The sequence below is a fragment of the Pseudophryne corroboree genome, chromosome 5 (assembly GCF_028390025.1).
Source record: "Pseudophryne corroboree isolate aPseCor3 chromosome 5, aPseCor3.hap2, whole genome shotgun sequence".
Taxonomy (NCBI): domain Eukaryota; kingdom Metazoa; phylum Chordata; class Amphibia; order Anura; family Myobatrachidae; genus Pseudophryne; species Pseudophryne corroboree.
In genome coordinates, this window is record NC_086448.1 from 770,764,957 (window position 1) to 770,792,098 (window position 27,142).

Here is a 27,142-nt window from a genome sequence, read left to right on the forward strand (position 1 = left end):
GCAAATTGGGACATGGAGGTAAGCATCCCTGATGTCCCGGGACACCATATAGTCCCCTTCTTCCTGGTTCGCTATCACTGCTCTGAGTGACTCCATCTTGATTTGAACCTTTGTATGTAAGTGTTCAACTATTTCAGATTTAGAATAGGTCTCACCGAGCCATCTGGCTTCAGTACCACAATATAGTGTGGAATAATACCCCTTTCCTTGTTGTAGGAGGGGTACTTTGATTATCACCTGCTGGGAATACAGCTTGTGAATTGTTTCCACTACTGCCTCCCTGTCGGAGGGAGACGTTGGTAAAGCAGACTTCAGGAACCTGCGAGGGGGAGACGTCTCGAATTTCCAATCTGTACCCCTGGGATACTACTTGTAGGATCCAGGGGTCCACTTGCGAGTGAGCCCACTGCGTGCTGAAACTCTTGAGACGACCCCCCCCACCGCACCCGAGTCCGCTTGTACGGCCCCAGCGTCATGCTGAGAACTTGGCAGAAGCGGTGGAGGGCTTCTGTTTCTGGGAATGGGCTGCCTGCTGCAGTCTTCTTCCCTTTCCTCTATCCCATGGCAGATATGACTGGCCTTTTGCCCGCTTGCCCTTATGGGGACGAAAGGACTGAGGCTGAAAAGACGTTGTCTTTTTCTCCTTTATACGGCAATACTTCCATGTGCCGTTTGGAATCTGCATCACCTGACCACTGTCGTGTCCATAAACAACTTCTGGCAGATATGGACATCGCACTTACTCTTGATGCCAGAGTGCAAATATCCCTCTGTGCATCTCGCATATATAGAAATGCATCCTTTAAATGCTCTATAGTCAATAAAATACTGTCCCTGTCAAGGGTATCAATATTTTCAGTCAGGGAATCCGACCAAGCCACCCCAGCGCTGCACATCCAGGCTGAGGCGATCGCTGGTCGCAGTATAACACCAGTATGTGTGTATATACTTTTTAGGATATTTTCCAGCCTCCTATCAGCTGGCTCCTTGAGGGCGGCCCTATCTGGAGACGGTACCGCCACTTGTTTTGATAAGCGTGTGAGCGCCTTATCCACCCTAAGGGGTGTTTCCCAACGCGCCCTAACTTCTGGCGGGAAAGGGTATACCGCCAATAATTTTCTATCGGGGGAAACCCACGCATCATCACACACTTCATTTAATTTATCTGATTCAGGAAAAACTACAGGTATTTTTTTCACACTCCACATAATACCCTTTTTTGTGGTACTTGTAGTATCAGAAATATGTAACACCTCCTTCATTGCCCTTAACAAGTAACGTGTGGCCCTAAAGGAAAATACGTTTGTTTCTTCACCGTCGACACTGGAGTCAGTGTCCGTGTCTGTGTCGACCGACTGAGGTAAAAGGACGTTTTAACGCCCCTGACGGTGTTTGAGACGCCTGGACAGGTACTAATTGGTTTGCCGGCCGTCTCATGTCGTCAACCGACCTTGCAGCGTGTTGACATTATCACGTAATTCCTTAAATAAGCCATCCATTCCGGTGTCGACTCTCTAGAGAGTGACATCACCATTACAGGCAATTGCTCCGCCTCCTCACCAACATCGTCCTCATACATGTCGACACACACGTACCGACACACAGCACACACACAGGGAATGCTCTGATAGAGGACAGGACCCCACTAGCCCTTTGGGGAGACAGAGGGAGAGTTTGCCAGCACACACCAAAAACGCTATAATTATACAGGGACAACCTTTATATAAGTGTTTTTCCCTTATAGCATTTTAATATATATAGTCATATCGCCAAATAAGTGCCCCCCCTCTCTGTTTTAACCCTGTTTCTGTAGTGCAGTGCAGGGGAGAGCCTGGGAGCCTTCCCACCAGCATTTCTGTGAGGGAAAATGGCGCTGTGTGCTGAGGAGAATAGGCCCCGCCCCCTTTTCGGCGGGCTTCTTCTCACGTTTTTCTGAGACCTGGCAGGGGTTAAATACATCCATATAGCCCCCAGGGGCTATATGTGATGTATTTTTAGCCAGAATAAGGTACTATCATTGCTGCCCAGGGCGCCCCCCCCCCAGCGCCCTGCACCCTCAGTGACCGCTGCTATGAAGTGTGCTGACAACAATGGCGCACAGCTGCAGTGCTGTGCGCTATCTTATGAAGACTGAAAAGTCTTCTGCCGCCGGTTTCTGGACCTCTTCACTTTTCGGCATCTGCAAGGGGGTCGGCGGCGCGGCTCCGGGACGAACCCCAGGGTGAGACCTGTGTTCCGACTCCCTCTGGAGCTAATGGTGTCCAGTAGCCTAAGAAGCCAATCCATCCTGCACGCAGGTGAGTTCACTTCTCTCCCCTAAGTCCCTCGATGCAGTGAGCCTGTTGCCAGCAGGACTCACTGAAAATAAAAAACCTAACAAAACTTTTACTCTAAGCAGCTCTTTAGGAGAGCCACCTAGATTGCACCCTTCTCGGCCGGGCACAAAAATCTAACTGAGGCTTGGAGGAGGGTCATAGGGGGAGGAGCCAGTGCACACCACCTGATCCTAAAGCTTTTACTTTTGTGCCCTGTCTCCTGCGGAGCCGCTATTCCCCATGGTCCTGACGGAGTCCCCAGCATCCACTAGGACGTCAGAGAAAAGTAGGCCCTTCAGTCCATAGAGTACCCTGGTCGCCTATACAGTGGAAGAAGCTATTTTGTGTACGCATCGTGCTGTGTGTACAGACGGTCGACATTTGCCGCAGAGGCCGCCGGTGACTGACAGCACATGTAAATGCCTGCTCAGTTGTGACGTCAGACACAACACATCGGGCTGATATAGGTAAGTGTGTAGGCACTTACCAATCGTCAGCTCGGATGGATGGCTGAACTGTCGGCTTAGAGTGTGTACTCAGCTTAAGTCTCTGAATCTGCATATGAAGTGCTACAATGCAGCTTTTTTTCCCAGTACAAGTTCTATTCTATATACAGTCTCAGTCGCACATCGATCACAATCAAATGATTCAGCACAGTCTCCTGTTGTGTCCTAGTTGCTCTGTGTTTCGACTAAGATGCATTTTTGACAAATAATAGCCCCCCGGGGGTAGCAGTGTTGCACGGACCTGGCGGCTCAATCACGCCAGGCATCTCACTCTGCGTGGCGTATTGATAGATGTATGAGGATGCATCCGTACATCGGTGATATACTGTATTAGGGCAATTCCCCCTATACCCAGACGCATCTGTCCAGGATCTGGAAAACAGGAATTTTCCAAATTCCCCAAAGGAATGCAGAACTTTGATGGCTGCGAATCTACCTTTTTAATCGGTGGATCAGATCTGGGAATCAGTACTCTGTGTATCATAAATAATGCGGCCCATACATCAGACAGATTTATTATTATTTCTTTTTTTAAATGACAGGAGATAAAACATTCTCTCACAATTGTTCATTTTCATCAGAAAGCAGAAGAATACACAGCCTCAAAAACACATTAAGTAGAAAGTTTAGTAGACATTAAAATAGTATCCAAGTAACCAGGATTCTCTCTCCGCACTTTCATCCCAAAGTGCCTAGGAACGATTTTCATTTCACTGAATGGCTGAATATATTCCCATCAGCCAACTAATGTAGGATTTACGTAGGAATGAAATTAGGCAGTCAATTTAGTAAAGTGAAATCTCCTCAGAGCCAGGCAGATGTCATTTTAATCTCTTTTAAATTTTTTCTGAGTTCAGCAGCTTTAATTTCTTACTTTATATGCAGTGATAAACTCCCCAACCAACGTCTATTCATAGGGACCGATCCTCGTTTTTAATGATGCATAAAATATATGATGGTAAGGGGAAAAAAAACAGATAAATAAATATGACTTACCCAGTGGGAGTCCTGTAAGACGAAAGTTGTCAGAATACTCAGCACTGGTCCCATATTCTAGAATAGAATCGGATAATTAGCTACAGTCTGCGCAAAGACAATAGTGGGCATTACCAATCTACTGAGATCTGTAGGACACACATTATATATATATATATATATATATATATATATATATATATATATATACACATACACACACAGATAGATATATAGAGATAGATAGATATCTATCTATATGGTAGGGAATATAGATTGTATGCTCCACTGGGGCAGGGACTGATGTGATTAGCTATTCTCTGTAAAGCGCAGCGGAACATGTGTGCGCTAATATCTATATACACACGCACTATATATATATATATATATATACACACACACACACACATATATACACACATACATATACACATACGTTTTTAAAATCAGTATTAAGATCACTTTGTGAATTTAGTTATAGATCAGAATATAAGAGGAATTTTCACTAGAGGTGCAGTAGAATATTAATACCATGTGCTGTACAACATGAACATTAACCCATGAGAAGTAGAGAACCAGTATATTATATATAATATAACTAACTTATCTTCTGGGAAGTATTTGGTCTCTGCATGTTCGCTGTAATTTATTGGCCTCTTGTATGAATGGTGTTTGTTTTAGTGTAACATTCCTGTTTGTGTGACTGGAGCCCTTAGAAGGAACAGAAGATGGCGATTGTTGCAGGAACAGTCTGTACTATAATACAGAGTGCACTCCGACTGGTGCCACACTGGAGTACTGACAGCTGCATGTCATGGGTTGGTGAGAAAACAGCAGCTATTTCCTGTTCATTAATATCCAGCGTCTACATGATCTGCTAGCCGTCTCATTGTAGCATTCCTACTGAGCAAATGAACAAAGCTGCTGAAATTCCAGGCCATAAATGACTACCGATCCCTAACCTGCCAGAAACAGATTTTGACAAAGCGGTTACAAACTTTCTTGTAACATTTTTTGCAAATGGCAAAATCTCACCAGCTATAAAACGCGTGCCATGAGCCGTATGCAGAGGTCGGGAAAGTCAAAGAAGAGGCACGCTAGTATGAGAATACACAGGTAGGTTAGTACAATAACCAGACTTCACATAAAATCGCCACCAAGGGTTAAAAAGTGGACTGGCTTAACCTCAGCAGGTGCTTCTATAACAATTCCAGAAAATGCTATGATCCTTCACAATTCCACATGTACCTAAAAGGTTCTCGATGGTATATATTGCCTTGTTACCACTTTCCAGAGGACAATGTGGCAACCAATTAAATTCCAGTTATTTATTCTATAAAACGGTAGCTTGATTCTAATTAGTTGTCCTCATTACAATGTTTGATATGCAACACAATTTATTCACACCATTACCCGACTCTCTAGTGCAGTGGTACCCAACCTCAGTCCTTAAGTACCCCCAACAGTTCATGTTTTCCAGGTCACCTAGCAGTTGAACAGGTGTATTCATTACTCACTGACACATTTTAAAAGACCCACAGGTGGAGCCAATTACAGTATTTCATTTGCAATCCTGTGAGGAGACCTGGAAAATAGGAACTGTTGGGGTACTTGGGGACCGCGGTTGGGAACCACTGCTCTAGTGAAATAGCTGGAACCACCACTGCATATCAACTGCATCCCGGTGACACGTACAGGTCACATCCTTGGAACGCTGCTCTAAGTGCCGCACTTAGAACTCTGCTTCCTGAGGGGACAGGTTCATAATATAAAAAATGGATTGGTAGCTCCTCCATATAACTTTAGGACCATTGTCCCAAGTGGAACAAATACAACAATTAGATGACTGACTAGGCTGGACAAGGACATTAGGCAAGGGTGGGGTAAGCTGTGGTTAAGATGCAGGGAAGGGATGGCATTCTGGCACTTCATGGTAAGAGGGAGTGCACGGTATCTGAGTTACTAAACAGAGTAGATGACTAAAGACAAGGATCAAAGGCGGCACAGACAGCGATAATGGAGGAATAGGACAACAGATCTGGACAGCACTGTATAACCATCAGACCACTAATGATGGCAATGTGACTTTGAAGGCACCAAAGTCACCAAATTCAAGGCACAACAGCAGCCAATGGTCAAACATGAGAGGCTCAGGTACATACTTGCCTACCTGACCCTCTCCATGAGGGAGAAAATGCTGTTCCTGGACTTTCCTGGTAATGTATGATTGCCATCACCTGTGGTCAAACACCTTTCTTATCAATTAACTAGCTCACCACAGGTGATGGCAATCATACATTACCAGGAAAGTCCAGGAACAGAGCATTTTCTCCCTCATGGAGAGGGTCAGGTAGGCAAGTATGCTCAGGTCACATGTAAACATTATTTAAATGCAATTGTTATAGGTATTAGTTTGTTTGTATTCTCACCCACATTTGTGATCTGCCATAAACTGTAGTATACGGTATGCCAAACAAAGCATGGCCTAGTGTGGAAAGCACCGGTCACACGATGAGACAAAGGCATAAACAAGTTCCAGGCAAATTCTCGTTCCAATTAGTTGTTATGCTAGAAGTATATGGGCGTGGGAAGCAGGGTTTAATACAGTGCATGTACACAGGCTGCAGCGCAGGAGCCAAACATAAAGGGGAAGGGGGTGGCATAATCACTGCATACTTCCATGGATATCACCACGGTCAAAAATAACAGTGAATGGATCACACTGCCTTGATAACTGCGTGCTGGTCCGCAGCGTACACTTAATGGCTTCACACGCTAGAGATCCGTAATGAGTGAACTGATTATCAGACTTATGGTCCTATATTTGGCTAGTAAAGAACCATGCCCCAGAATAATACCCGCAACCACCCGACCCTACCATTGCCCAGCAATCTGCCAATTGACAACGCTATAGTAAGCCATTGATGTTTAAACTTTAGCTGGCTCAAGGCTGAAGAATAACAGGAACGCAGGCAGTAACGTGGCTTTCTCCACAACTGCAGGCGCCCTGGGTAAGGTGGCTGGGACGGCATTAGCTGGACGCAACACGTGGCTCTCCAGCTGTTGAAACATTATAGTTATATAACGGTTCTGTAGCTATAAAGCCACAGGTCCTCTCCATCTGCTGTACCAGAGGCTATTTACATGGAGAGAATTATTTACACTGCCCCCTAAATAATGCACCATACAACATATACAGGATTACTTTCAACAAAATGCAAAAAAAAATAAAAAATACGGAAAAAAAATCCTCAGATGAACTGCAATGATGGAAGCAACCCTGGAATTCTAAGTGTGTTTAATTCCATGTGTGGATTTCTCAGGTACGAGGGAGTACAACATTACTGCTTGTTTGCCGGAGGGCTGCTGAATTTTTAAACACCTAGCTTACAAATGGCTTACTGAGAATAGGGCTGCTCGGTTATTCTTTAACCCAGTGTATCAAAGGCCCCAACATTTAATAGGCTGTAAAATGAACGCAGCAGTTAAACTCCCCTGCATGCTTATCCACTGTGAACACTACAGACAACATCATTTGAGTTTAAATATGAGTTTCAATAATCTGATCACCTGGACTTCATTACTGACCAAGGAAAAAAAAAAAAAAGAATTTACTCACCGGTAATTCTATTTCTCGTAGTCCGTAGTGGATGCTGGGAACTCCGTAAGGACCATGGGGAATAGACGGGCTCCGCAGGAGACTGGGCACTCTAAGAAAGATTTAGGACTACCTGGTGTGCACTGGCTCCTCCCCCTATGACCCTCCTCCAAGCCTCAGTTAGGACACTGTGCCCGGAAGAGCTGACACAATAAGGAAGGATTTTGAATCCCGGGTAAGACTCATACCAGCCACACCAATCACACCGTATAACTCGTGATAGGAACCCCGGTTAACAGTATGATAACAATGGAGCCTCTGAACACATGGCTCACCATAACAACCCGATTTTTGTAACAATAACTATGTACAAGTATTGCAGACAATCCGCACTTGGGATGGGCGCCCAGCATCCACTACGGACTACGAGAAATAGAATTACCGGTGAGTAAAATCTTATTTTCTCTAACGTCCTAGTGGATGCTGGGAACTCCGTAAGGACCATGGGGATTATACCAAAGCTCCCAAACGGGCGGGAGAGTGCGGATGACTCTGCAGCACCGAATGAGAGAACTCCAGGTCCTCCTCAGCCAGGGTATCAAATTTATAGAATTTCGCAAACGTGTTTGCCCCTGACCAAGTAGCAGCTCGGCAAAGTTGTAAAGCCGAGACCCCTCGGGCAGCCGCCCAAGATGAGCCCACCTTCCTTGTGGAATGGGCTTTTACATTTTTAGGCTGCGGTAGTCCCACCGTAGAATGCGCCAGCTGAATAGTGCTACAAATCCAGCGCGCGATAGACTGCTTTGAAGCAGGTGCACCCAGCTTGTTGGGTGCATATAGAACAAACAGCGAGTCAGTTTTCCTGACTCCAGCCGTCCTGGAAACATAAATTTTCAGGGCCCTGACTACGTCCAGAAACTTGGAATCCTCCAAGTCCCTAGTAGCCGCAGGCACCACAATAGGTTGGTTCAAGTGAAAAGCTGACACCACCTTCGGGAGAAACTGAGGACGAGTCCTCAACTCTGCCCTATCCATATGGAAAATCAGATAGGGGCTTTTACAGGACAAAGCCGCCAATTCTGACACCCGTCTGGCTGAAGCCAGAGCCAACAACATAACCACTTTCCACGTGAGATATTTTAAATCCACAGTCTTAAGTGGCTCAAACCAATGTGATTTTAGAAATTCCAAGACCACATTGAGATCCCAAGGTGCCACTGGGGGCACAAAAGGAGGCTGAATATGCAGGACTCCCTTGACAAAAGTCTGAACTTCAGGCAGTGAAGCCAGTTCTTTCTGGAAGAAAATCGACAGGGCCGAGATCTGGACCTTAATGGACCCCAATTTGAGGCCCAAAGTCACACCTGCTTGCAGGAAGTGTAAGAAACGACCCAGTTGAAATTCCTCCGTTGGGGCCTTCTTGGCCTCACACCAAGCAACATATTTCCCCCAAATGCGGTGATAATGCTTTGCGGTGACATCCTTCCTGGCTTTGATCAGGGTAGGGATGACTTCCTCCGGAATACCTTTTTCCTTCAGGATCCAGCGTTCAACCGCCATGCCGTCAAACGCAGCAGCGGTAAGTCTTGGAACAGACAGGGTCCCTGCTGCAGCAGGTCTTGTCTGAGCGGCAGAGGCCAAGGGTCCTCTGCAAGCATCTCTCGAAGTTCCGGGTACCAAGTCCTTCTTGGCCAATCCGGAGCCACGAGAATAGTTCTCACTCCTCGCCTTCTTATTATTCTCAGTACCTTGGGTATGAGGGGCAGAGGAGGAAACACATAAACAGACTGGTACACCCACGGTGTCACTAGAGCGTCCACAGCGATCGCCTGAGGGTCCCTTGACCTGGCGCAATACCTTTTTAGCTTTTTGTTTAGGCGGGACGCCATCATGTCCACCTGTGGTTTTTCCCAACGGTTGACCAGCATTCGGAAAACTTCTGGATGAAGTCCCCATTCTCCCGGGTGGAGGTCGTGCCTGCTGAGGAAGTCTGCTTCCCAGTTGTCCACTCCCGGAATGAATACTGCTGTCAGTGCTAACACATGATTCTCTGCCCATCGGAGAATCCTTGTGGCTTCTGCCATTGCCCTCCTGCTTCTTGTGCCGCCCTGTCTGTTTACATGGGCGACCGCCGTGATGTTGTCTGACTGGATCAGCACCGGCCGGTTCTGAAGCAGGGGTATTGCTTGACTTAGGGCATTGTAAATGGCCCTTAGCTCCAGAATATTTATGTGAAGTGAAATCTCCTGATTTGACCATAGTCCTTGGAAATTTCTTCCCTGTGTGACTGCCCCCCAGCCCCGAAGGCTGGCGTCCGTGGTCACCAGGACCCAGTCCTGTATTCCGAATCTGCGGCCCTCTAGTAGATGAGCCGTCTGCAGCCACCACAGCAGCGACACCCTGGTTCTTGCCGATAGGGTTATCCGCTGTTTTATCTGGAGATGGGACCCGGACCATTTGTCCAACAGGTCCCACTGGAAAGTCCTTGCGTGGAACCTTCCGAATGGAATTGCCTCGTACGAAGCTACCATCTTTCCCAGGACTCGTGTGCATTGATGTACCGACACCTGTCCCGGTTTTAGGATGTCTCTGACTAGAGATGACAACTCCTCGGCTTTTTCCACTGGAAGAAACACTCTTTTCTGGTCTGTGTCCAGAATCATTCCCAGGAACAGAAGACGTGTCGTCGGGACCAGCTGTGACTTTGGAATATTGAGAATCCAGCCGTGCTGTTGTAGCACTTCCCGAGCAAGTGCTACCCCCACTATCAACTGTTCCTTGGACCTCGCCTTTATCAGGAGATCGTCCAAGTACGGGATAATTGAAAACTCCTTTCTTGCGAAGGAGTATCATCATTTCGGCCATTACCTTGGTAAAGACCCTCGGTGCCGTGGATAACCCAAACGGCAGCGTCTGGAACTGATGGTGACAGTCCTGTACCACAAATCTGAGGTACTCCTGGTGAGGAGGGTAAATGGGGACATGTAGGTACGCATCCTTGATGTCCAGGGAGACCATGTAGTCCCCCTCCTCCAGGCTCGCAATAACCGCCCTGAGCGATTCCATCTTGAACTTGAACCTTTTGATATAAGTGTTCAAGGATTTTAAATTTAAGATGGGTCTCACCGAACCGTCCGGTTTCGGTACCACAAACATTGTGGAATAGTAACCCTTTCCTTGCTGAAGGAGGGGTAACTTGACAATCACTTGCTGTGAATACAGTTTTTGAATAGCCACCAACACTGCCTCCCTGGCAGAGGGAGTTGCCGGTAAGGCAGATTTTAGGAAACGGCGGGGGGGAGACGTCTCGAATTCCAGTCTGTACCCCTGAAGTACTATTTGAAGGACCCAGGGATCCACCTGTGAGAGAGCCCACTGTGTGCTGAAATTTTTGAGACGGGCCCCCACCGTACCCGGGTCCGCCTGAGCAGCCCCAGCGTCATGCTGTGGACTTACCGGACGCAGGGGAGGACTTCTGCTCTTGGGAACTAGCTGTGTGTTGCAGCTTTTTTCCTCTACCTTTGCCTCTCGGCAGAAAGGATGAGCCTCTAGCCCTCTTGCTTTTCTGGGGCCGCAAGGACTGTACCTGATAATACGGTGCTTTCTTTTGCTGTGGGGCAGCCTGTGGCAAAAAGGTCGATTTCCCAGCAGTAGCTGTGGACACGAGGTCCGAAAGACCATCCCCAAACAGTTCCACCCCCTTATAGGGCAAAACCTCCATGTGCCGCTTTGAGTCGGCATCGCCAGCCCATTCCTGAGTCCATAACCCCCGTCTGGCGGCAATGGACATAGCGCTTATTCTTGATGCCAGCCGGCAAATATCCCTCTGTGCATCACGCATGTATAAGACTGCATCTTTTATATGCTCAATCGTCAGCAAAATATTGTCCCTATCCATGGTATCGATATTATCTGACAGGGAATCTGACCACGCAGCAGCAGCAGCACTGCACATCCAAGCTGATGCAATCGCTGGTCGGAATATAATGCCCGTGTGTGTATATATAGCTTTTAGGGTAGCCTCCTGCTTTCTATCAGCAGGATCCTTCAGGGTGGCCGTATCCGAAGACGGTAGTGCCACCTTCTTTGATAAGCGTGTCAGCGCCTTATCTACCCTAGGGGGTGTTTCCCAACGTGACCTATCCTCTAACGGGAAAGGATACGCTGCCAATAATCGTTTTGAAATTATCAATTTCTTATCAGGGGAAGTCCACGCTTCCTCACACACCTCATTTAATTCCTCAGATGCAGGAAAAACTACTGGTAGTTTTTTCTCACCAAACATAATACCCTTTTTTGGGGTACCTGGGGTATTATCAGAATTGCGTAAAACATTTTTCATTGCCTCAATCATGTAACGGGTGGACCTATTGGAGGGTACACTTGTCTCATCATCGTCAACACTGGAGTCGGTATCCGTGTCGACGTCTGTATCTGTCACCTGAGTTAGCGGGCGTTTTAAAGCCCCTGATGACATTTGAGACGCTGGAACTGGCACAAGCTGTGTAGCCGGCTGTCCTATGTCGTCAAACCTTTTGTGTAAGGAGTTGACACTTTCACGCAATTCCTTCCATAAGTCCAGCCACACAGGTGTCGACCCCGCAGGGGGTGACATCACATTCACAGGCATTTGCTCCGCCTCCACATCATTTTCCTGCTCATACATGTCGACACAGCAGTACCGACACACAGCAGACACACACGGAATGCTCTTACAGAGGACAGGACCCCACAAAGCCCTTTGGGTAGACAGAGGGAGAGTATGCCAGCACACACCAGAGCGCTATATATCACAGGGATATATCACCTATAGAAGTGTTTTCCCTTTATAGCTGCATAAATATAGTTATACTGCGCCTAATTTGTGCCCCCCCTCTCTTTTTTACCCTTTTCTGTAGTGCAGGACTGCAGGGGAGAGCCAGGGAGCTTCCTTCCAGCGAAGCTGTGAGGGAAAAATGGCGCCAGTGTGCTGAGGGAGATGGCTCCGCCCCTTTTTCGGCGGGCTTTCTCCCGCTAATGTAAAAGTTCTGGCAGGGGTTAAAAAGCACCTATATAGCCCCTGGGGCTATATATGGTGCCAGTTTGCCAGCCAAGGTGTTAGTATTGCTGCTCAGGGCGCCGCGCCCCCCCCCCAGCACCCATCGGGGACCACAGTGTGCGGTGTGCATGAGGAGCAATGGCGCACAGCTGCAGTGCTGTGCGCTACCTTGGAGAAGACAGAAGTCTTCAGCCGCCGATTTTCTGGACCACCTTCTTGCTTCTGGCTCTGTAAGGGGGACGGCGGCGCGGCTCCGGGAACGGACGACGAGGTCGGGTCCTGTGTTCGATCCCTCTGGAGCTAATGGTGTCCAGTAGCCTAAGAAGCCCAAGCTACCACCACTTAGGTAGGTTCGCTTCTTCTCCCCTTAGTCCCTCGATGCAGTGAGCCTGTTGCCAGCAGGTCTCACTGAAAATAAAAAACCTAAACTATACTTTCTTTCTAGGAGCTCAGGAGAGCCCCTAGTGTGCATCCAGCTCGGCCGGGCACAGAAATCTAACTGAGGCTTGGAGGAGGGTCATAGGGGGAGGAGCCAGTGCACACCAGGTAGTCCTAAATCTTTCTTAGAGTGCCCAGTCTCCTGCGGAGCCCGTCTATTCCCCATGGTCCTTACGGAGTTCCCAGCATCCACTAGGACGTTAGAGAAAATAAAAATAGGATTTTAAATTACCTACTGGTAAATCCTTTTCTCGTAGTCCGTAGAGGATGCTGGGGTCCACATTAGTACCATGGGGTATAGACGGGTCCACCAGGAGCCATGGGCACTTTAAGACTTTAATAGTGTGGGCTGGCTCCTCCCTCTATGCCCCTCCTACCAGACTCAGTCTAGAAACTGTGCCTGAGGAGATGGACAACTTCGAGAGGACTTTACACAGATCGTGGCGAGATTCACACCAGCTCACGCATACAAGGCAAACCAAGCTAACTAGCTTGAAAACTCAGCAACTGCTGAACAAGAATACTTAACCAAGTAACAAAACAGTACTTAACCAAGAATAAAGCAGTACTGAACCAAGTAACCACTGCAGGAACACGAAGCGCTGAGCGAGCGCCCAGCATCCTCTACAGACTACGAGAAAAGGATTTACCGGTAGCTAATTAAAATCCTATTTTCTCTTACGTCCTAGAGGATGCTGGGGTCCACATTAGTACCATGGGGATGTACCAAAGCTCCCAGAACGGGAGGGAGAGCGCGGAGGCTCCTGCAGAACCGATTGACCAAACCTTAGGTCCTCAGTGGCCAAAGTATCGAACTTGTAGAACTTAGCAAACGTGTTCGACCCAGACCAAGTAGCCGCTCAGCAAAGCTGTTAAGCCGAGACACCCTGGGCAGCCGCCCAGGAACAACCCACCTTATGAGTAGAGTGGGCCTTAACAGATTTGGGACACGGCAATCCTGCCGTAAAATATGCATTCTGGATAGTGACCCTAATCCAGCGAGAGATAGTCTGTTTAGGACGCAGGACACCCAATTTTCTTGGGATCATATAGGACAAACAGAGTCCAATTTTCTGTGACGAGCAGTCCTCCTCACATAGATTTTCAGAGCCCTTACAACATCTTGCGGTCTGCTGGTTCCTTCAAAGCGGTAGACCCAGGGACAGGTAAAACCACCTTTTTAGACAGTCTAGATACAGAAGCGTCTACTATAGGTGGGTTTACCCACTTTTTCCTATCATCCTCAGGGAAAGGAAAAGCCACAAGGACCCTCTTTGGGATCTGGAATTTTTTCTCTGGATTTTTCAAATAATTCCTTAGACGCAGGGAAGGTCTGGGAGGTTTTTTTTTATTGTCCGTAAAGTAAGCCTCCTCTACCTGTTCAGGTGGTTTGTCAGTAATGCGTAACACATCCCTAATAGCCTCAATCACGAGTTGCACCACTCTTGCCAGGGAAGCCTCATGCATATCCGCATCACCCTCTGCCGTGTCAGAGTCGGTGTCCGTGTTGACGCATATTCCGAGCAAGCGCACATTTCTTGGATACACCTGGGGATTTTGAGATAGTGGGAACAGAATAGTGGGGACAGAACCAGACAAAACCTCCACAGATTGTTTTACAATCTGTGATTCCGTCTCATAATGCGCAATCCTAGAAGAAATCAGGGATATCATTCCCTCAATAGAAGCTACCCACTGGGGCTTGGATTCGGAAGGCTTAGACAAAATATTACATTCCTGTGTACATGGAATGGATTTCTCTGGAGAAGATACATATTCTGCCACACAAGACACAGAGTCCCTGGACACGGTTATGTGAGAAAGATGCATACACACACACGCAGGAAAGTGTCCCACAGTTTCCCCCAAGTACCTTCAGAGAAACACAGAGCTTGGAGCCAGCACACACAGCACCTCAGTAGGCAGTTATAGAATAATTGCCTGGCGCTGACTGTGTACCCTTAATAGAACTACACAGTTAATAGACAGTCTCCCCCCCTTCTACAACCCCCAAAAATATCATGATTCATATGCCTTGTACTAACCCCTCATGCACATGCCCGCTGCTCGTGCACTCAGTCTGCCGTGCGTGCACATATCCGCAAATTGCGTAAGATCGCTCCGGCGATCACGCGCGTAGTATGCGCATTTACGGTAGTTTGTGAGCGTGTAGCGGGCGACTCGATCGTAGCATATTTAACCAAAATAGCGTATATTGTAGATAATATTCCCCTAGACAATGTCAGCGAGTATGTTTAGTTTAAACTGTTCCTGGACAGAGAGATTCCTCTTTGCATGATAGGAAGGGTCAGATAAAGGTTGAACGGTGGTGTCTAGTATCCAGCTGTAGGGTATTTTAAGGGTAACATTCCGATGCTAGTTAGGAAAGGATTGCTCGCTCCTGCGTATAGTTATGTACAAAAATAAGAATTTACTCACCGGTAATTCTATTTCTCGTAGTCCGTAGTGGATGCTGGGACTCCGTAAGGACCATGGGGAATAGCGGCTCCGCAGGAGACTGGGCACAACTATAAAGAAAGCTTTAGACTACTGGTGTGCACTGGCTCCTCCCACTATGACCCTCCTCCAGACTTCAGTTAGGATACTGTGCCCGGAAGAGCTGACACAATAAGGAAGGATTTTGAATCCCGGGTAAGACTCATACCAGCCACACCAATCACACCGTATAACTCGTGATACAATACCCAGTTAACAGTATGATAACAACTGAGCCTCTCAACAGATGGCTCAACAATAACCCTTTAGTTAAACAATAACTATATACAAGTATTGCAGACAATCCGCACTTGGGATGGGCGCCCAGCATCCACTACGGACTACGAGAAATAGAATTACCGGTGAGTAAATTCTTATTTTCTCTGACGTCCTAAGTGGATGCTGGGACTCCGTAAGGACCATGGGGATTATACCAAAGCTCCCAAACGGGCGGGAGAGTGCGGATGACTCTGCAGCACCGAATGGGCAAACTCTAGGTCCTCCTCAGCCAGGGTGTCAAACTTGTAGAATTTTGCAAATGTGTTTGACCCCGACCAAGTAGCTGCTCGGCAAAGTTGTAGAGCCGAGACCCCTCGGGCAGCCGCCCAAGAAGAGCCCACCTTCCTCGTGGAATGGGCTTTCACCGATTTAGGATACGGTAGTCCAGCCGCAGAATGTGCAAGCTGAATCGTACTACAGATCCAGCGAGCAATAGTCTGCTTTGAAGCAGGTGCACCCAACTTGTTGGGCACATACAGGATAAATAGCGAGTCAGTCTTTCTGACTCCAGCTGTCCTGGAAACATAGATTTTCAGGGCCCTGACTACGTCCAACAACTTGGAAGCCTCCAAGTCTTTAGTAGCCGCAGGCACCACGATAGGTTGGTTCAGATGAAAAGCTGATACCACTTTAGGGAGAAACTGGGGACGAGTCCTCAATTCTGCCCTATCCATATGGAAAATCAGATAAGGGCTTTTACATGACAAAGCTGCCAATTCTGATACACGTCTGGCCGAAGCCAAGGCCAACAACATGACCACTTTCCACGTGAGATATTTCAAATCCACGGTTTTTAGTGGCTCAAAACAATGTGACTTTAAGAAATCCAACACCACGTTGAGATCCCAAGGTGCCACTGGAGGCACAAAAGGGGGCTGAATATGCAGCACTCCCTTAACAAAAGTCTGAAGTTCAGGTAGTGAAGCCAGTTCTCTCTGGAAGAAAATCAATAGAACCGAAATCTGGACCTTAATGGAACCCAATTTTAGGCCCATAGTCACCCCTGACTGTAGGAAGTGCAGAAATCGACCTAGCTGAAATTACTCCGTTGGGGCCTTCCTGGCCTCACACCACGCAACATATTTTCGCCAAATGCGGTGATAATGGTTTGCGGTAACTTCTTTCATAGCTTTAATCAGCGTAGGAATGACTTCCTCCGGAATGCCCTTTTCCTTCAGGATCCGGTGTTCAACCGCCATGCCGTCAAACGCAGCCGCGGTAAGTCTTGGAACAGACAGGGCCCCTGCTGTAGCAGGTCCTGTCTGAGCGGCAGAGGCCATGGGTCCTCTGAGATCATTTCTTGAAGTTCCGGGTACCAAGCTCTTCTTGGCCAATCCGGAACAATGAGTATAGTTCTTACTCCTCTTCTCCTTATTATCCTCAGTACCTTTGGTATGAGAGGAAGAGGAGGGAACACATAAACCGACCGGTACACCCACGGTGTCACTAGAGCGTCCACAGCTATCGTCTGAGGGTCTCTCGACCTGGCGCAATATCTTTCTAACTTTTTGTTTAGGCGGGACGCCATCATGTCCACCTGTGGCCTTTCCCAACGGTTTACAATCATTTGGAAGACTTCTGGATGAAGTCCCCACTCTCCCGGGTGGAGGTTGTGCCTGCTGAGGAAGTCTGCTTCCCAGTTGTCCACTCCCGGAATGAACACTGCTGACAGTGCTAACACGTGATTTTCCGCCCATCGGAGAATCTTTGTGGCTTCTGCCATCGCCGTCCTGCTTCTCATGCCGCCCTGTCGGTTTACATGGGCGACCACCGTGATGTTGTCTGACTGGATCAGTACCGGCTGGTTTTGAAGCAGGGGTTTTGCCTGACTTAGGGCATTGTAAATGGCCCTTAGTTCCAGAATATTTATGTGCAGGGAAGTCTCCTGACTTGACCATAGTCCTTGGAAGTTTCTTCCCTGTGTTTCTTCCCTCGAAGGCTGGCATCGTGGTCACCAGGACCCAGTCCTGTATGCCGAATCTGCGGCCCTCTTGAAGATGAGCACTCTGCAGCCACCACAGCAGAGACACCCTTGTCCTTGGAGACAGGGTTATCAGCCGATGCATCTGAAGATGCGATCCGGACCACTTGTCCAACAGGTCCCACTGAAAGGTTCTTGCATGGAACCTGCCGAATGGAATTGCTTCGTAGGAAGCTACCATCTTTCCCAGGATCCGCGTGCAGTGATGCACCGACACCTGTTTTGGTTTTAGGAGGCCTCTGACTAGAGATGACAGCTCCTTGGCCTTCTCCTCCGGGAGAAACACTTTTTTCTGTTCTGTGTCCAGAACCATCCCCAGGAACAGTAGACGTGTCGTAGGGACCAGCTGTGACTTTGGAATATTTAGAATCCAGCCGTGCTGTTGTAGCACCTCCCGAGATAGTGCTACCCCGACCAACAACTGCTCCCTGGACCTCGCCTTTATCAGGAGATCGTCCAAGTACGGGATAATTAAAACTCCCTTCTTTCGAAGGAGTATCATCATTTCGGCCATTACCTTGGTAAAGACCCTCGGAGCCGTGGATAGACCGAACGGCAACGTCTGGAATTGGTAATGACAATCCTGTACCACAAATCTGAGGTACTCCTGGTGAGGATGGTAAATGGGGACATGCAGGTAAGCATCCTTGATGTCCAGTGATACCATGTAATCCCCCTCGTCCAGGCTTGCAATAACCGCCCTGAGCGATTCCATCTTGAACTTGAATTTTTTTATATATGTGTTCAAGGATTTCAAATTTAAAATGGGTCTCACCGAACCGTACGGTTTCGGTACCACAAACATTGTGGAATAGTAACCCCGTCCTTGTTGAAGTAGGGGCACCTTTACTATCACATGTTGTGAATACAGCTTGTGAATTGCCTGTAACACTGCCTCCCTGCCTGAGGGAGTGGTTGGTAAGGCAGATTTGAGGAAACGGCGGGGGGGAGACGTCTCGAATTCCAGCTTGTACCCCTGAGATACTATTTGAAAGATCCAGGGATCCACCCGTGAGCGAGCCCACTGATTGCTGAAATATTTGAGACGGGCCCCCACCGTACCTGGCTCCGCCTGTGGAGCCCCAGCGTCATGCTGTGGACTTAGAGGAAGCGGGGGAGGACTTTTGCTCCTGGGAACTGGCTGTATGCTGCAGCTTTTTCCCCCTACCTCTGCCTCTGGGCAGAAAGGACGCGCCCTTAACCCGCTTGCCCCTATTGGGCCGAAAGGACTGTACCTGATAATACGGTGCTTTCTTTGGCTGCGAGGTAACATGGGGTAAAATTGTAGACTTCCCAGCTGTTGCTGTGGAAACGAGGTCCGAGAGACCATCCCCCGAACAACTCCTCACCCTTATAAGGCAGAACTTCCATGTGCCTTTTGGAATCTGCATCTCCTGTCCACTGCCGAGTCCATAACCCTCTCCTGGCAGAAATGGACATTGCACTAATATTGGATGCCAGCCGGAAAATATCCCTCTGTGCATCCCTCATGTATAAAAGTGCGTCTTTAATATGCTCTACGGTTAGCAATATAGTGTCCCTGTCTAGGGTATCAATATTTTCCGACAGGGAATCTGACCATGCAGCTGCAGCACTGCACATCCATGCTGAAGTAATAGCTGGTCTCAGTATAACACCTGTGTGTGTATATATAGACTTCAGGATAGCCTCCTGCTTTCTATCAGCAGATTCCTTCAGGGCGGCCGTATCCGGAGACGGTAGTGCCACCTTCTTTGACAAGCGTGTGAGCGCTTTATCCACTCTAGGGGATGTTTCCCAACGTGCCCTATCCTCTGGCGGGAAAGAGTACGCCATTAGTAACCTCTTAGAAATTACCAGTTTCTTATCAGGGGAAGCCCACGCTTCTTCACACACTTCATTTAACTCCTCAGATGGAGGAAAAGATACTGGTAGTTTTTTCTCTCCAAACATAATACCCTTTTTTGTGGTACCGGGGGTAACATCAGAAATGTGCAACACATTTTTCATTGCCTCAATCATGTAACGTGTGGCCCTACTGGAAGTTACATTAGTCTCATCGTCGTCGACACTGGAGTCAGTATCCGTGTCGACATCTGTGTCTGCCATTTGAGGTAGCGGGGCAGGCACAGGCTGAGAAGCCGGCTGTCCCACATTTGGTATGTCGTCAAACCTTTTATGCAAGGAGTCGACACTGTCGCGTAATTCCTTCCACAGCACCATCCACTCAGGTGTCGACCCCGCAGGGGGTGACATCACATTTATAGGCATCTGCTCCGCCTCCACATAAGCCTCCTCATCAAACATGTCGACACAGCGGTACCGACACCGCATACACACAGGGAATGCTCTGACAGAGGACAGGACCCCACAAAGCCCTTTGGGGAGACAGAGAGAGAGTATGCCAGCACACACCAGAGCACTATATAACACAGGGATCCCACTATAAATGAGTGTTTTCCCTTATAGCTGCTTGTTTTATATATACTGCGCCTAAATTTAGTGCCCCCCCTCTCTTTTTTACCCTTGTGTAGCTTGACAACTGCAGGGGAGAGCCAGGGAGCGTCCTTCCAGCGGAGCTGTGAGGGAAAAATGGCGCCAGTGTGCTGAGGGAGATGGCCCCGCCCCTTTTCCGGCGGACTTCTCCCGCTTTTTCTGGAATTCTGGCAGGGGTATTTTTACACCTATATAGCCTTCCTGACTATATATGGTGTAGATTTGCCAGCCAAGGTGTCTTATATTGCCCTCAGGGCGCCGGCGCCCCCCCCCCCCAGCGCCCTGCACCAATCAGTGACCGGAGTGTGAGGTGTGCATGAGGAGCAATGGCGCACAGCTGCAGTGCTGTGCGCTACCTTGTTGAAGACTGAAGTCTTCTGCCGCCGATTTTCCGGAACACTTCTTGCTTCTGGCTCTGTAAGGGGGCCGGCGGCGCGGCTCCGGGAACGAACACCAAGGTCGGGTCCTGCGGTCGATCCCTCTGGAGCTAATGGTGTCCAGTAGCCTAAGAAGCCCAAACTACCACCAGTTAGGTAGGTTCGCTTCTTCTCCCCTTAGTCCCTCGCTGCAGTGAGTCTGTTGCCAGCAGATCTCACTGTAAAATAAAAAACCTAAATATACTTTCTTTCTAGGAGCTCAGGAGAGCTCCTAGTGTGCATCCAGCTCAGCCGGCCACAAGATTCTAACTGAAGTCTGGAGGAGGGTCATAGTGGGAGGAGCCAGTGCACACCAGTAGTCTAAAGCTTTCTTTATAGTTGTGCCCAGTCTCCTGCGGAGCCGCTATTCCCCATGGTCCTTACGGAGTCCCAGCATCCACTTAGGACGTCAGAGAAAGTAGTTTATGAACATTGACTGTATTTTCTGTAAATTACACATGCGGCGGGAATCCTGAGGATACCTCCCACCACAGCAGTTGGAGAAAGACACAGCCCACCTGTTCAAATCCACATATGACCTTTGCTGTAATGTAGAGACACATTCCTGTGTCCAATGAACAATGAGTTTACAAGGTACCATTGTATTGTGAATGTATGTTGTGCTATATAAAGACCACTGTTGCCTGGTCAGTTCAATCTCTCTCTGAAGGCTTTCTCCCAGAAGGCTGAGGACTGGACTCCAGGTCGCGCATGCGAATCATCCCCACGTATGTATTATTCTCTGTAGCCATTTTGTTTGCCATTTATGTTCTCATTCTGTTCGCTCTTGTTTGCGATTATTCGCTATTGTTTATGTATTATTCTGTTATTCTGTTTAGATTTCCATGTTAGTTTGTAGTGTATAACTTGTATTGTGTTTCCCTTTTTCTCTAAACCATCCACGGCGGTGTTAGAACTGCTGTGGTTTTTAAATCCAAACCAGGTCTTGTGTTTTCACTGTTTACTGCAAAGGGCTTTTCTTAGCGTCTCAATCGCTCAAACAGCATACACATTGTTAAGGTTTTTAAGCGTTACAACATCACAGTACTTGGTTATTAAGGTTTAGAGTATAAGCATATTCTTACTGTGTTTAAGGTTTAAGGGTCATCGACTGTGTGTGCGCTCGCTGTGTGTATTCCGTACACTCAGCGCAGCGTGTGTACGCCAAGTGCGTACCACGTACGGTACTCTGTACGCAAATAGCGTGCAAAGTGCATAGCACGTGCACTTGGTCTAGCGGCCACAACGGCTCCACGGTATTAGTATATAGCTTTATGTTTAATGGTAATAATTGACATTATCAGATTTTAAATTACCTACCGGTAAATCCTTTTCTCGTAGTCCGTAGAGGATGCTGGGGTCCACATTAGTACCATGGGGTATAGATGGGTCCACCAGGAGCCATGGGCACTTTAAGACTTTAATAGTGTGGGTTGGCTCCTCCCTCTATGCCCCTCCTACCAGACTCAGTCCAGAAACTGTGCCTGAAGAGATGGACAACTTCGAGAGAAGGACTTTACACAGATCGTGACGAGATTCACACCAGCTCACGCATACAAGGCAAACCAAGCTAACTAGCTTGAAAACTCAGCAACTGCTGAACAAGAATACTTAACCAAGTAACAAAACAGTACTTAACCAAGAATAAAGCAGTACTGAACCAAGTAACCACTGCAGGAACACAAAGCGCTGAGCGAGCGCCCAGCATCCTCTACAGACTACGAGAAAAGGATTTACCGGTAGGTAATTAAAATCCTATTTTCTCTTACGTCCTAGAGGATGCTGAGGTCCACATTAGTACCATGGGGATGTACCAAAGCTCCCAGAACGGGAGGGAGAGCGCGGAGGCTCCTGCAGAACCGATTGACCAAACCTTAGGTCCTCAGTGGCCAAAGTATCGAACTTGTAGAACTTAGCAAACATGTTCGACCCAGACCAAGTAGCCGCTCGGCAAAGCTGTAAAGCCGAGACACCCTGGGCAGCCGCCCAGGAAGAACCCACCTTATGAGTAGAGTGGGCCTTAACAGATTTGGGACACGGCAATCCTGCCGTAAAATATGCATTCTGGATAGTGACCCTAATCCAGCGAGAGATCGTCTGTTTAGGACGCAGGACACCCAATTTTCTTGGGATCATATAGGACAAACAGAGTCCAATTTTCTGTGACGAGCAGTCCTCCTCACATAGATTTTCAGAGCCCTTACAACATCTTGCGGTCTGCTGGTTCCTTCAAAGCGGTAGACCCAGGGACAGGTAAAACCACCTTTTTAGACAGTCTAGATACAGAAGCGTTTACTATAGGTGGGTTTACCCACTTTTTCCTATCATCCTCAGGGAAAGGAAAAGCCACAAGGACCCTCTTTGGGATCTGGAATTTTTTCTCTGGATTTTCCCAGGATTTTTCAAATAATGTGTTTAATTCCTTAGACGCAGGGAAGGTCAGGGAGGTTTTTTTTTATTGTCCGTAAAGTAAGCCTCCTCTACCTGTTCAGGTGGTTTGTCAGTAATGCGTAACACATCCCTAATAGCCTCAATCACGAGTTGCACCACTCTTGCCAGGGAAGCCTCAACCCCCCCTGCATATCCGCATCACACCTCTGCCGTGTCAGAGTCGGTGTCCGTGTCGACGCATATTCCGAGCAAGCGCACGTTTCTTGGATACACCTGGGGATTTTGAGGTAGTGGGGACAGAATAGTGGGGACAGAACCAGACAAAACCTCCACAGATTGTAAAACAATCTGTGATTCCGTCTCATAATGCGCAATCCTAGTAGAAATCAGGGATATCATTCCCTCAATAGAAGCTACCCACTGGGGCTTGGATTCGGAAGGCTTAGACAAAATATTACATTCCTGTGTACATGGAATGGATTCCTCTGGAGAAGATACATATTCTGCCACACAAGACACAGAGTCCCTGGACATGGTTATATGAGAAAGATGCATACACACACACACGCAGGAAAGTGTCATACAGTTTCCCCCAAGTACCTTCAGAGAAACACAGAGCTTGGAGCCAGCACACACAGCACCTCAGTAGGCAGTTATAGAATAATTGCCTGGCGCTGACTGTGTACCCTTAATAGAACTACACAGTTAATAGACAGTCTCCCCCCCTTCTACAACCCCCTTGGTACCGCACAAGATAGCTGTGGAGGGTCAGCGCTCCCTGTCAGCGTCTCAGTGTGTGGATCTGCAGGGAGAAAATGGCACTGGTGAGCTGCTGGGTATGCTCTGAAGAGAAGCTCCGCCCCCAAACATGGCACATCTTCCCGCACTTTGAATATTTATACTGGCCTGAGGTAATGGCGCTAGCAGCGTTACCGAAGCCCCTGATAGCGAGTGACCAGTTGTAAGGGTATTGCGCTGGCCCAGGGCGACCCTCACAGCGCCGCACCTCTACCGCTGAGCCTTCCGGAGCGCAGTGTTAGTACTACGCTCCAACCCTGTAGCCGCCATACACACCGGCTCCCCGCTTGTCGGGTCACTGGTGACACACTCACCACCTCGATCTTCTGGCTCTGTTAGGGGGTGGCGGCATGCTGCGGGAGTGAGCGGTCGCCTCGGGGACTAACGATCATCACCCTCAGGAGCTCAGTGTCCTGTCAGCGGAGATAGTGGCCATTAACCTCAGAGGGTTGGACACTACTTCCCCCCCAAGTCCCACGAAGCAGGGAGGCTGTTGCCAGCAGCCTCCATGTGCCTAATTATCTTTAAAAAAACAAAAAAAAAACAAAGAAGCTCTAGGAGCTCCCCTAGCTGTGACCGGCTCCTCCGGGCACATTTTTTTAAACTGAGTCTGGTAGGAGGGGCATAGAGGGAGGAGCCCGCCCACACTATTAAAGTCTTAAAAGTGCCCATGGCTCCTGGTGGACCAGTCTATAGCCCATGGTACTAATGTGGACCCCAGCATCCTCTAGGACGTAAGAGAAAACAACAATCCTACGTGCCACAGTCAAGTGAAGGCATTGGAAGCAAAAAAAATAAAAATAAAAAAATACTCTTCCAAAAAGGCAATCATAATTTGTCAGGGTAATTCATGGTCACATCCATGCACATCCGGTATGTGTGATCATTGCAGTATTCAATATATTCAATGGCTTGGCACAAGCAATAATGGTCACCCATTACATATACCACAATCAAATAATACATATTAACGTTAGTTTTCTCGGAGATTGCAGTTTGTGGTCTGTCCTCCCATACTCCAGGTTTACGGCCAGGGTCTCAGCAAAATGGAGGAATCCTGGCGAACACTGTCAATGCCAGTGGGTAATATCGCTGGGGGCTATCCTATTAGCCCTGATGTGACTAATCCCCAATCCGATGAGGTTTTTGCGCGACCGCGGGTCTGTTTTCAGATGTTCAAAACGGAGCCTAATTGGATACTGCGATAATGACCATTGGACAAACATTGCTACATTTGTCTGTTTCGATCAGCCGAAAACGGATCGGACTTAATTGGATACCCCCCACAATCACACCAATGGTCTTGTTTATCAAAATGTAAAATAATAATAATAATAATAATAATAATAATAAAAACAGGCCGAACAACATAGGAAAAAACAAACAAAGTTAACAATTGGTGGAGAGAATATGAAAAACAGTAGAATGGAGTATAAAAAGGGTAATGAAGAAATGGAGATAACAAAACAGTGAGATACAGACTAGTGTGTGCTAGAAGCACCAGAGCAGAATGCGACACCCCAGGCAGGAAAGAAGAACTGCACAGGTTGTGACATGTGCAGCGTGCTAGAATGTACATGAATATACTACAAGTAATACCTTATTAGGTAGCTAATGCACTGTAACACAAACCTGCAATCATCTGCAATAAGTCCTATGGCAAGACAGACAGCTCAGGATCTGACACAAACTAAATGGCGGGTCCATGCAAAAGATTTCCTTTTGGCAAACTGAGGCAGAAACTAAAAATATGCATCACATATGGACAGACAGCTGTCCGAGAGAAAAAAAACGTAGGCTTTCAGTCCTGCAGCTTTGGAAACAAATCAGAAAATGTCTAAGTTTGCAAAAAGATTTACAAGAAAAAAGAAATAGACAAGTTTTATGAAAATGCAGATGTAAAGATCGATTAAAAAAAAATCAAAATATAAAAGCTACAAAGAATTGGAAAACATAGCGCAGGAAATCATTTACCAAACTGACTTAAAAATCATTTCTAGAGGTCGCTTTGTTCAAAATCACTTTATACTGTATCTGTCCAGAAAGCGTTCTATGGAGGAATGGCTCATCATGTTGAATCATAGATCTCTGTGGCTGCTTCTTTGCTGCCCCACCACCTGTTCCATCTGGTGGCAGCTGTTGATAACTGACGTGGTCAAGAATTAATCCGTAACACAATGGAACGAATTGGGAACAAAAGTTTCACATCATGGATTCTGACTGTTTCAACTGCCCCAAATACGGTTTATAAATCTGACATACGAGAGCCTCTTGCAGGAGATGATCTGAATATATGTTGGGGTATTTTACCTATATCATCAACTAGAATACATTCCATCCTGACATGTTCCAAACGAGTCAGAACACAAGGTGTCTGGGCTGCTTCATAAGAGAAAAAAAATAACGTAATAATGAGGTGAACAGTAAATTTTAAGCAAACCTTGATTCCCACAGGTGTTCTGGATTCTTATTTTTAAAAAAATTACGCAAGGTCTATTAATTTTCCTAGTGACAGATAAGCACAATGCCCCTCAAGGGCAAAAAAAAAAATGCTAAACATTATTATAATAGACACCAAGGGTGGGATTGAATTCTTTTCACCCCTTTCCACACTCGTTCTGTTTCTGCCCTCAGGGACGTTGTATCATTATTTCAGCTCGCTACCCCCGAAGTAGTGAGGCACCCAACCCTTTACACAGTAAACCTGATTACTATGGGCGCAATATGCGTGATAACGGCGATCATTTTAGAAAGGAAATTGGGCGTGATATATCATTTGAATCTCACCCCAATTGTCTACATAGGCTATAAAATAAAAGGTTAACGCTGCTCCTTACCTCTATAGGGGTAATTCAAGTTTTTTGCATGCCGGCGGCCACTAGATGGAACCCAAGGTAGCCATTAAACTGTTGCTCCATTCAGGCACGCACAGCCGCCTGCGCTGATATTACTGTTATGTTAGTCCATCATTTTGATGGGCTGGTAACTAGTTATGTATAAAGTAGGAATTCTATTTATCTGCACGTTTATATATTCTGTGGCCTTCTATATTTGCCTGCGAGATGCACGTAGTGGCAAATATTCTGTCAAGTCTGCAGGTTTTTTTTCTTCTTTTTTTAATTGGCAATAATTTAAAAGGCAAAAGGTGGTCATTCCGAGTTATTCGCTAGCTGTATTCGCTCGCTGTGCAGCGATGAGGCAAAAAAATGGCACTGCGGCGCAATGCGTATGCGCGACGTACTATTACAATGAACGATGTAGTTTCACACAGGGTCTAGCAAAGCTTTTCAGTCGCACTGCTGGCCGCAGAGTGATTGACATAAAGTGGGCTTTTCTGGGTGTCAACTGGCCGTTTTCAGGGAGTGTTCGAAAAAACGCAGGCGTGCCAGAAAAAACGCAGGGCGTGTTTGTGACGTCAAAACAGGAACTGAACAGT

General features: G+C 47.4%; 1 protein-coding gene across 3 annotated transcripts in view; it reads right to left on the reverse strand.

The window, feature by feature from the left end:
• LRP12 (LDL receptor related protein 12) overlaps nt 1–27,142 on the reverse strand; it is a 163,181-nt gene that overhangs the window by 47,399 nt on the left and 88,640 nt on the right. For all 3 annotated transcript variants that reach the window (XM_063924306.1, XM_063924308.1, XM_063924307.1), the window contains one exon: nt 3,818–3,874. In XM_063924306.1, the coding sequence (XP_063780376.1) occupies nt 3,818–3,874 (57 nt within the window). The remainder of the gene's footprint in view (nt 1–3,817; nt 3,875–27,142) is intronic.